General features: G+C 37.8%; 1 protein-coding gene across 1 annotated transcript in view; it reads right to left on the reverse strand.

Annotated features, from left to right (window-relative positions):
* Positions 1-1,220: 1,220 nt before the first annotated feature.
* The window catches only part of tmem163a (transmembrane protein 163a), a 91,349-nt gene continuing 80,280 nt past the window's right edge, over positions 1,221-12,289 (reverse strand). The window contains exons 7-8 of the mRNA XM_017695011.2: positions 10,943-11,084; positions 1,221-10,076 (exon numbers count right to left, since the gene is read on the reverse strand). Of these exons, the coding sequence (XP_017550500.1) occupies positions 10,016-10,076; positions 10,943-11,084 (203 nt within the window). The 3' untranslated portion in view covers positions 1,221-10,015. The remainder of the gene's footprint in view (positions 10,077-10,942; positions 11,085-12,289) is intronic.

Genomic DNA, 12,289 nt, shown 5'->3' on the forward strand with positions numbered 1-12,289 from the left:
CACACACACACAAATAAATTGGCAGATATTAAAATAGCTAAAGCTCAATTCATTATTTGAGGGTACAAATATAATATTTATTTTATCTTTTCCCTTTTATTTCATTTTTTTTGTTTGTTTTGTTTTTTGTTTTGTTTCACATGTTCTTTGTTGTCCTCCCTCTACACGATGGCAGCATATATGAAAAGAAATTTGCTATACCAGTCATAAAGAAAAATTAGTCCTCCAAAGAGGGGGGGTGGTGGTGGGTTTAATAAAACAAACAAAAAAAAAAGCTATTTGATCTTCAGACATGTACAGTACTGTGCAAACACCAGATACCCCTCATTTATTTAATTTCCAGCCCAAAGTGCTATTAAGTACTATATATTTGTATATATAGGAGATTATAGGCAAAGGAAGGAAGGAGAAAATCAAAGGAAAATAAACAAAAAAGAGTTTTCAAAACTGGCGTTCAAAAAAGATTAAAAGCTGCGGAGAAAATGGGGCTCCTAACAACCACCTGGAAGACCTGGTAGACACCAAAACTGTCCCTCAAACATCACTTAAAGCCTTCTTTGAGAGAGAGGAGAAAATCAAGTTGCTTCAGATTTGAAAACATCCACAGGCATCTCTATCCATCCTTCCACTGTGAGACGACGACTCAGCGCTATGGGTCTGAAAGGACGTGTAGCTGTTCAAGAAGCTTTTACCGCGAAAAGGAAACAGACACAACAAACAAAGAAGGTTCTGGTGTTCTCAGAGCAATGGACTGACCCACCCCAGAGCCCAGACCTCAACATCACTAAATGTGCTTGGAATTATTTGGATGGGGACAAGCAGAAAATGATCAACCAACTTCTAAGACTGATCTTTGGAGGTGTGACTGCAGATTTCTCAGATTCCTCTCCTGAAAATCTCCCCTATACATATCCTTTAGGCCCAAAATAGTCCAGAAAATAGATCCCTTTTCTCACAAATATGTTTGAGAACAGGTAGAAGGGCTTAAAACACTACAAAATATATTAAAATGCTCCATCAGCTTTTATTCTGAAAACATTGCCGTTCTACGTCCACGAGATGGCAGCATCATCTCATCTGCCCTCAGCTTCTAACTGTCCAGGTCTTCTTTATGGCAGCTTCCACCTATGCCTTCTGTTTATATGGATAAAAACTTCAGAAAAAGACAACCAGATCATCCACAGCACACGAACAAAACTAGACGACCACACACGTAGACGTTCTTCTTCAAAAACAGCTTTTATTTGTCATGTAACATTTTGGTCAAAACGGTCCTGGGTTCTACAGAAATGTATAGTACCACTGAAACATATTTACAGTCAGGTATCCTGTTTTCAGGCTTAATTTATACAGGCTGAATCCTAAACGGCTCACTGTTAGACATATAGTCCGCTGCTTGAGTGTGCAAGCCATTATATCTAGACCTACATAACGCTAGTGTATTCGAGAAATCTTATTCCGCATGCGCATATGCACTCATGGCACTAGGCTTTTTTTATTTTTTTATTTATTTTTTTAACTAAGGCTGTATCTCAAACCAACCTTGAGCTCCCTATGTGGTAAATTACTATCTAGGGCCCATTCTGTTGTAACGGGGCCTGGAATTACTGAAGCACTGGGATGTAAACAGACCTCTGCAGCAGTAAATTAACCGTTAACACACAACTGGCTTCCTCCCTGCTAGAAAAAAAAACGGCATATGTTGTGTTCTGTAAGCTGGTCTTCTGGTTAATTCGTGCTATTAAAAAATCTGACACATAATACGACGTTTTTAAAATGGAGTTGGTTTTTTTAAATGTTTACAACACGTCTGTTTACTTCCAGTTAGCTTGTATCAACTGCTATCTTTGCTAGTTACCTCCTCACCTGTTCTCATCATTTTTTCAGTACCTTTCAGTTCATTTCAATACATATTGTTCTTTATTTTTAGTGTGTGTAGCGTGTACACCACTTTTAGCATTGTTAGCCTACTCAGTGTAGCATCAACATAAATCTGACTTACAGATTATTCATATTACAATAAAGCAAATGAGCAGTAAAGGTCCAGCAGTGTTGTTTGAAAGGTCACTGTATGCATCTAGCTATGTCTTGAGTTATGAGGGTGAGTAGCTTAAAGATTCACCAGCATATTCCCGTTAGCTACCAGTATGTGTCAACACTGACATGAGAAATTTCGGTCATTTGCTCAACTCTGCTCGGCTTTGGCTTCACATTGCTCCCATCATTTTGTGCCTGGATAGACAGGCTGTGGAGGAAGTTGGCATGCAAGCTTCTAGTTCAAGAAGCATGAGAAGTCATGTGAGAGCAGGCTGAGGTTTAGGAAAAGCCCACTCTCAAACTGTATGACTTCTCATGCTAGTAGCAGCCTTTGGAGTAAAGGCTAATGGACATTGTTGGACAATCTTTAAAATATCCACCCTCATAATTGAAGATGTAGCTAGACAGGTACAATTTCCAGCCTTTCTTAAACTTGCTAGACTTGGAAAAATCCCTAACTCTCATTTGTTGGCGACTCTTCCAAGCACTGGGTATAAAAAGAGCCATGACGAATCTGTTAGTCAGCCTCATGTTAGTGCTACACTCAGTAGACTGTCCATCCCTCTCGAATCTAAAACTGTTTTACATGCGATTTTAAAAAAGCAAACATTGAAAATAAAGAACATGTACAAGATTTAATGAAGCATAATAAAGGAAGGATTGTGAGGAGCTAACCACACATTTGAAAAGGGAGTCTATGTCATATACTAATTGTGCCTCGTCCCATCTGACCTGCTTTAAAAAAAAAGCCTGTATACTCATGAATTAGATCAATTAGGACGAATGTTCAGAACCTGTGTTTTGAGGTCTACTGTGGAGACAAATGATTTGGGATAGTAGTGCATGGCCAAATCCCCAGTTAGTTCACTACATAGCGAACAAAGTTTCAGTTTGAGAAACACACTAAGAACTTTTCTTCCCATGCAAAGCGAAGCACAAGAATGGTTTTTCACAAAGCAGGATTTCTACAGTGAGTTGGCCAAAAGTGAACGTAGTCCAATAGGAATGTTCCTGATCTCTTCTTTTATTGGATAGTCTTGACTTCTGCCTTAAAAGCCCAGTCACACTAGCTTTTTGGCAGCAAGGTGTAGAAAGCGGAAGTGGATTAATTGAAAAGAAATTCAAAGTGGTGGGCGCTTTCACATCGAGTTCAGCTTTGGTGAACCATGACACGTGAATTCACATGAACAACCAACAGCGCTATTGCTTTGGCTGCATTGACATCTGAAGGGGCAGGGCCTTGTACAGCAACACTGATCCAGAATGGAGGAAAAGCTAATATCAGCCCTTTTACATAGGGCAAGGCTTTGTACAGCAACATTGAAGATCCAGAATGGGATTAAACACTAATGTTAGCAGTGTCCAAGCAGCAACCTTTTAAAGGTTTTCTCAGTCAGCCAAGAGACTGTTTTCCCAAATCTCTGTCTCGCCTGAGAAGTGCGTCCTTTTTTATTTTTATTTTTTTAATTTTTATTTTAGGTGTGAGACAATCCTATTTTAGCTATCCTATTTTTAAAATGTGTCATATGAACACCACTTTGGATGGTATAACTCTCTAAAAATGTGTGATTTATTATTGGTGAGTTAGCCAGCATGGTGACTGCTATGTTAGCTGCTTGGCTCAGTGTTGCTGTATACACCAGTCACACAACTGCACCCAACCATGCAGTTATCTACAGTTTATCACTACAACTTATTCTGCAGCAGTATACTATCGCGAGTATATAATCAGGAATAACTGGTTTTACTGTTTATACCATAATGGTGTAATTTTTGGTGCCTAATGACCGGTCCAGCCTGTTTTAGGCCTATTTTGTGTGACTGAACTCAGAAATCCTGCTTTTGTCAGGGAGATGGCTCAACTGAGCTCTGACTATTGCTAGCTTTCTAGCTAAGGCTATGCATGACAGCATGAATACAAGCAGTGCGCAAGTTGACCATTTGAGGTCAGGTGTAGTTCAGATAGCACACAACATACAGTTATTTTCACAGTTTCTCTTTGGAGTCTGGAAAAATACAGTTTTTACAGTTACAGCAACAAGCAGTTTTCAATAAGTTAACACTTGTGTGACCATCATAAACTGTATAGCAATATGCAAGTAATCAGACACTTGTTGCAAGTACACAATACAACTAGTCCATAACTGTCACCGTAGTCCTAACATCTACTCCTCTTTTATAATAGAGCAAGATGAGTACAATATAAATAAAACAAATGCAAAAAACACTTTACATTTGTAAACCATCACAAACTTCAATCAACAATAATGAATCTTACATTGACCAACAGTGGTCAGTGCACTGACTGCATTAAACAGCGTTAAACTATGTAAACAAACATTTGATGGTCTGTCATTAAATCTGTGAAATCATCAACATATCAGACCATAATAATTGATACTGTAAGGACTCATTTTTAAAGAACAAAATAATATTGAAAAGAATGGTCAAACATGTCCACAGAGAGTTTAAGCCAACATTAAAAAAACAAATCAATAAATATAAATGAATTCAAAACGGAGCAATACATATGCATGTAGCTTAGCTACATTGTGCAGTTAGCCATCGTGAGCTGGCCTATGATTGTCTTCCAACAGTTTTGGGGATACAAATCAGTGTGCTGTAGGTGAGCTGAGATGTTGAGCTGATATCAGATCAGATATCAATTCATATCCACATCAGACAATAACACTTTAGCTTTCAGAACCAAAATCTACTGGATTATATACTAACAGGTATGAAGATGCAGCTGATAACTGTCAATACCAAACCCTTTAAATTTCACACATTATTGTCATCTATATGGAAACAAGATTATTACACTCCATATCTATATTGTACAAGGCTATATTTACCATATACACAGTTATACAGAGCTTTACATGTAACATTGACCTCACATAAAGGGGCAGTCGAGCCAGCATTACAAAAACATAGCCATTACTACATCTGTCATAAAAGTGCTCACTCGCCTCCTACAGTGGTGCGGAGTAGTCTCCAGAGTGAGATTTTCCAGTTTAATGACTGGTATAATCCCCTTCTCAGAATGTATCTACAACGTTGGAGGTACTACAAAGCCTTTGGGGTGGATACTTGAGGGCAATCTAAATAACATGACTGTATTTATTTGCCTCTACATCAGTGGCTATGCTAGCAGTCCAGATTTCGTCATCCCAAGTAGTTCTATGATGTAGTTGCGTAGTGCACGCTGGGTGAGAAAACTGATGAATGCAAATTATTATCAATTCTGGCAAACTGGTGAGGCTGAGCGATGCTGCAGTACAGAATATGACATAAACTGATTCAAATAACATTAAAGGCTAGTTTTAGGCCAGAATGCCCCTTTAGGCAGCATGTATATTTAATTTATGTACAAATGATGCAAAGGGTGGAAATGAACTTCAAAGCGAAAAGAACTTCAAAATGATGTCAGACATTTCCATTCATTGAGTTAGTAGGGTAGTAGTAAATGCAGTTTATTCAACATTTTCACAAAATCACCTCCTTCATTGTTTTTTGTTAGTGTGCTTCATTTGCTATTCATTTACAGTGAGTTCATGTGCAAGTGTGGTAAAAAGACAGTGTGCTTATCTACTATTAGGGTTTCTGTGATATGACTACACATGTGGTACTTCTACATGTAGCATTAGACATTATCTGCAGTGTCCATTTCAACACTGTTCAGAAAACCTTTAACTCTTGAAGGGAAGTCACAGATTTTTGCTAGATTTATGGACTTATAAAATCATTAAAATGTAATCAAATTCATTATGAGTGGTTGTATGTGAAATGATGCATTATAGAGAAACTTTCTGAATTCTTCACACTGGTATAGAACCCCAGTCTGCATGATGTAAAGAACAAATCTGTGACCCACTGTCCTATACCAACCACACATAATACAACACCCTTCATCTACCCCTCTGCCCTACATACATTTCAAAAACGTGTTTCGGGCCAAAGGCTTATCTCCAATTTTTATAAAACAATGTCACAGATCAGGCAATGCATTTGTAACCTTTTAGCTTTTCACCTCTTTGTGAGAGAGCTTTAGAGGCCTTAAACTTTTCAGATGTCTGGTTCCTATCACTACTACTGTGAACAGTTCTGACTCTGTAAATTTTGCAAAAAATGGAGCACTTCACATCAGACCACTCTGAATGACTTTGATTACATCTTAAGCTTAAACTACTTGAAAATCTGCTGGAATTCCACTTTCTTTACATATGAAGCGTGATGTATTTGTGCAAATTGATCAGGTGTCAATAAATTCATTTTGAGCACTTCCATATTTGAAGATATCTTGGCACACCCAACGTGATTTTTTGGGTGTAGCATTGTTTTATTCATCTTCTGCTCATTTTTTGGGAACTTCAGCAAACGTTTTGTAAACTCATTTGACCAGTCACTGTTGTTTTTGGTCTTGGTAAAGCAAAAATCAAGATGATGGATCACAACTTTTCACAAATATCAAAATGAGTAGTTTGTCCTCGGTTTTTACAGGTGCATCTCCAAAAGCAGCTCAGACTGGATTACAGATATCTGACCTATGTGCGAACATTTGAAAAAAGTAAGTAGCCCAAATGCAAAGTAACAAATTGAGGACAAATAGTGTGAAAAAAAAATCACTTTCAAATATTTTCCACTTATTGTTTTCAGTATGTATTGGACTTTAGAAGTCTAAGTTATTGCTTACAATAATAAAAGCATGTTGTCATTTTCTATTTTTTTTTTTTTGTATTTATAAATTCTGTGGAAAGTGCAGATTCTGAACTTGGAGCTCATACTACATTTGTGTTTGTGAGTAGAAGAAGAGATTTTTAATTATGATTTGAATTTGAAGAGAAGTTAATGACATGTGTAGCCTATAGTTGTAAATCAGTATAGCAATGTTATATTTTCTCAAACTTGATTGGGCCTAAACTGCAACCTGGAGGCACTCCCTTTGTCATACATTGTCTTTGTGCTTAGATAGCTGAGATCACAGGTCTGATGGACTGTATTACAGCCTTGTTAAACATCTACAACCTTTCATGAAGTGCCAGACATTCTGATGGAACATCTTATGGGTTTGTTTTTGAGGTCAACATTTCTGCATTTGTGCTTTTCAGCCATTAATCCACTATTTTCTTTCTGTCCTTCTGCAGCATTACTCATTATCCACAGTCCACCAGAATGTTTCTGATCAATACATTAGATATTTCAGTCTGGATTTCAGAGGATTTTAAGGTTAGCAACCTAGGAAATATGATATTGCTGTTCACTATGGTTTAGTGCTTTGTGCTTCACAGAAAACAGATGAAAGTGAATATAGATTCTATACAACAGGCTCCAAAATGTGCTTTAAATACAAACTAAAAACGTGAAAAAAGAATTCCTACATCCTGTCCCTCTCTGGACCCCGCCTCGCTAAATTTCAGTGCAACTCAATTATGTTAGCTGACCTTCAGTAGCTTTTGTTTGCACACAGCCTCTGGCCATTCATTTTAGCAGGGTGATTTCAAACCACAGCATTATAATACCATAAATCTTATATTACAGAGACTGATCTATTTTTAAAAAGGGCTTCAACACCAGCAAACCTTTAGGCTGGTCTAATCTGGAAAGTCAAACAAATCCTGTTGTTTTTGGATTCAGCCAAAGCAGTCCATGCCAAGCAAATCATAGATTATTCTTAACTGATCCCAACATTATAACCCATTAAGGATCAGCTTTAGAGAGATTTTTTTCTCTTGTAATGAAATAAGTAGAACTGCTAAATAACAAAATGGCATTTTAGGCAAAAGTACAACACTTGCTCTTCTTATTTGATGGAGAAAACTTCATAACTTCATAACAATTACTCCACTTATTTACCGGTTTTCTCCATATACATTTTTAAGTAAGTGCAATCCTGCTATTCTGCTTATGGGGTAGAAACTGCCCACTGGACTGAATGAGGAACAGAGGTGCTTGAGTTCAACTTAATCTCCTGGCTTAATCTCCTGACCTGCGTTTAGAGATTTAACACAAATAAAGTTCCTCTCCGGTTTACTTTAACTTCTTCTCTTTGCCATTTAAAGCCAACACTATTTCCACAACTCCTATTAAAATGACATTTTGTAATAAATGCAGGGAGTCTTGGGCTATTTTGTTCGTTTTTGAATACTTTTGATTTTGCCTTTATATACTACATTAACAAATGCTTACTATGCCACTGTTTTGTACCTTTTTTCCACTTTGGCTACTTTATCAATATTGGACCCCAAATCACATAAAACATATAAAATCTAATTTGAAAATGTCTGTAGATTCAGACATGTTTCGTTTAGATATTAAAATAAATGCAACACCATCCCCATCCCTGTTTTATACTTTTATGCATGTGTAAAAATGATTTTCATATCAAATTTATATTATTTCCATTTTTACTTGGCCTATCATCAAACAAAAACTAGCACAGCATTTCAAGCCAGCACTTTTGATTGGAATTGATGACAATGCAAGTCAATGGAACCAGACTTTTTCCAAGTCATTTTGGGCCGTTTCTTTTAGTCCATTCATCATGAAATTTCTGCACAATATAAAGAGCAACAGGCATTTTCAAATCATGACAAAAACTGACAACAGCTATATGCTGTCATGAGTTGTCATAACAGATTGTATTAAGTAATATAGCAGTTTCACATCACCTTACATTACTGGTAACGGTCATAATAGATGTTATAATTGATGTCACGACAGCTCATGTCGCATGCGAAATCTAACTAATTATACTCTAATTAACCCAAGAGGAGAAAATACAATAAGTGAATGTGTGAAGGACAGAGTCCCAGCTAGTGGGATAACTGAGCAAAAAACAAATTTTTGTGCATATGTTGACACCAACATATGACGGGAATTTTACACACTTGTATGGTGAATTGAACCGCTCCTGGACAGTGTGACCAGCACCAATGTTTCTCAGCAGAAACTTGGTTCCAAACCTATGAAGCTGTAGTGCGCGAGCATCATTTATATTATTGTTACCAGTGATTTCATGCTTGTGAAGGAAAGAAAACAATAAATCAAGGGTTCGAGCAGTAGTTGCTAACACAGATATGGTAGGAATGCTGAATGACACCATTTACATGCCTTGCAGGTATGGTGTATACAATTGGTCCCCCATCTCCACATCTTGTTCATATCTCAGCAGTTTTGGGACTCTCCTGACTACTTGCTGACTTAGGCCTCTTGTTATGAGGAATGTATTGGTCCCTTGACCAGCATTTTCGCTCTAAAAATTGACCTTGCATGAACCTGGGCAAGGGTCCATGCAGCTTCTTATGTACTTTATCGTTGGAGCCATCTAGAGCTTCGGATAACAAGGGCTGGTTTGGTAACTCTGCAAATCCTGGCTGCATGACCTGTCTGTGAATATTTGTAACAATTTTTCATTTTCTTTGGGACAGCAAGGCTTTATTAGTTGGAAAACATGGGAAGAAGGATTTTTAGGGAGGGTTGATGTGCTGAGGTGTGAGGTTAAGAACAGCAGGACACCCATATGACCTCCAACTGGAAGAACACAGTGTACCGCAGCTAAGTGAAGCTAATGAATGGATTTTAGAAAAAGCTGACTGAACATTGATGGAGAACAACCTCAAAGAATGTCAGGAATATGTCAGTATCACACCAGACAAAAAAAAGATTATAAAGAAAAAAGTTTGCCTTTGCCAAGGCCTTCATCCAGTGACCTTCTTTTGAGCTTCCATAGCTGCTTCTTCTGTTTCTGTTGAGGTGCTGCTGGCTGATAGATTGAGTTTGAAGATCAGGTGAAGTATGTGATGATAAGTCTCAGAACAGCTGGTCAGATGAAGAAGACTGCTGACACTCTTCGCTCTTGGATCTGATTGTATGCAAATGAATGTGTGTTTGTGTGTGTTGGAGGTGGAGGTGTGAGATGAGGGTGATGATCATTACAGCATGGGTACCCCCTTCTCCCACATCTTCTCAATCATGCTCACTCAAAACGCTCGTAGTTCCGGGTTTGCCTTACTCGTGGTACCATGTCAATTAACAACCTGTGGCAAAAAGTAACAATGGTATTCAGTTATGGTATTAACTTAGAGTAGTACTGTTCCTTAGTTAAAATGCAACACATCATTTTAATTTAGAAATGAACTAAAAGAAATAGTCTACAGAAAAATCTAATGTGAAAAAACAAAATGTAGTTCATCAAACGTTTGCATGTTTTCCCTCAAAGTTCAGTACATTTGACTGATCCCAGTTTTCAAGCCTGAGAGAGATCCAGAAAATAGAATGGTAGTCTGTGGTTTGCTTTAGGGGGTTCAGTCCACAGAGTATGTGAAAGTTATAGGTGCTACAAATAACGTACAAGTAATTTGATTGGCTCTTTTTTTACATCACTCTCTGTTTTAGTGTCCCATTCAATTGGCAATGCTTATTTCCATAAAAAAGGACTATCAATAGAATTGGAACTCTGAAGCAGCCACACAGTAGCCTAGGGTCACCCTGCCCAATGCCAAGTGTTGACTAGAGGGGCCAGCATTTGACTGTGGAGCAGTGGAACTGCGTTCTCTGGAGTGATGGAGCTCCATCCAGTACCTTTTGATGAGTCGGAGTGATCCAGAACTGATCATCCAACATCAGTACCTGACCCCACTAATGCTCTTGTGGCCGAATGCAATTACATTACAGCAGCAGTGGCTGTTACTGTAACAACCTGCAGCCAACTCCCTATTAATACCCTTCATTTCAGAAGAAACATTGGTTGAGTGTCTACAAACTGCTGTACATACAAAAATTGGTAAAAGGGCATTGCATAGCTAAAACCAGTAATAAGAGCCTATATATTGCAAAATAAGAGCAAAATAATCTACTGAATGTTCATAAGGCAGACATTGATACAGACATTAGATGCACTTACTTTATTCCATAAGCTAGGATGATGAGCCCAATCAGAACGCCAATGGTGCCATCTAAAAACCAGACCACAGGGTGTTGCCGAAAGACTTCTGCACTGATGAGGATGGAGAATCCCATAATCCCTCCAACCATTGAGTTGAAACCTATAGAATAAGAGCAACACTTTTGGTCATTTGTCACTGCCCGCCCTAGCTGTAAACTTGGCTCCACCTTTGCAGTAACAACTTGGCTGCTCCAACTTATTCTACCCTGAGGACTGTGACTAGACTAGCTTAGTTGCTCTTGGTTTGGAATTTGTCTTTGCACAGGTGATGTGTCATTCTTCGATTTTCTGCCTTTTGTGTTGTCTTTATTAAAAGGTAACAACCTGGATTTCTAGCAGCATTCAAAGAAGCATGTTTCCATTCATGCTTCCATTCAACAGAATGGATTAAATGAATTCCTCTAAAACATGTTCACAGTGCCAAAGCCTCATATAAATTGGCTTAATGTAAAAATGTGAATGACAGAGGAAACTGGCATGTATTTTTGTTTTCTTTTTCATAGAATATTACATTTAATTGAATTTGCAACAGCAACATCTTTGTCATTAATGTTCTTGCTGTTTTAGTACGAGGATAATGCAGTTCATGCATCAAAGGAGGTCGGAAACAGCAAGACTCTCCTAGCATGCTTTGATGCTCTTTCTGTCACTTGCTGAAGAGCCTTTTATCTATCAGCACACACAGATTTGTTATTTTGTCCTTCATGTTTGCCAAGTTTGTCAATGTCCTTGAGGAGAATGTGTAAATGCATGAGTGCAAACTTTGATCATTACCACATTAAAGATTTATGTCATCATAGTTTCAGTTAGGGCCATAAAATATATGAGGTCCATTCCTGCATGGTCTGTCAAATGTTATTAATTACATTATTTTGCATGCTTAGTCATGATTAATCACAATTTGTCATATCTGAGTGGACAAAATAACCTTCAGTGTATTTATTGTTTCAGCAATTCAATACTGAATTGAGTAAAATTATTGCCACAGAGTGAATGCGGTTTCCAATTTATCACCAACATCTAGTGAGAGCAACAGTGGCTGCATGTTCCCACCAATGACTGTATATATTATATATGCAGTCAATGATTCAACTCCTCCACACTTAGAGGTGAGAGCCTTCCTCAGCAGTAATAATGATTAATAAAAAAATACATTAGGATGTAACTGGTAGACTTTTGCCTGTCGTTTGCTTCATAGTGTTTGATTTTCATGTGTTATCCACATATCATGATACCATATATGTATGACAACATTGGCAGCTGTGAAGGGTCTGCTTCCTGGTCTGAAAAAAAAAACTAAAGGGA

The sequence above is a fragment of the Pygocentrus nattereri genome, chromosome 6, assembly GCF_015220715.1.
Source record: "Pygocentrus nattereri isolate fPygNat1 chromosome 6, fPygNat1.pri, whole genome shotgun sequence".
Taxonomy (NCBI): domain Eukaryota; kingdom Metazoa; phylum Chordata; class Actinopteri; order Characiformes; family Serrasalmidae; genus Pygocentrus; species Pygocentrus nattereri.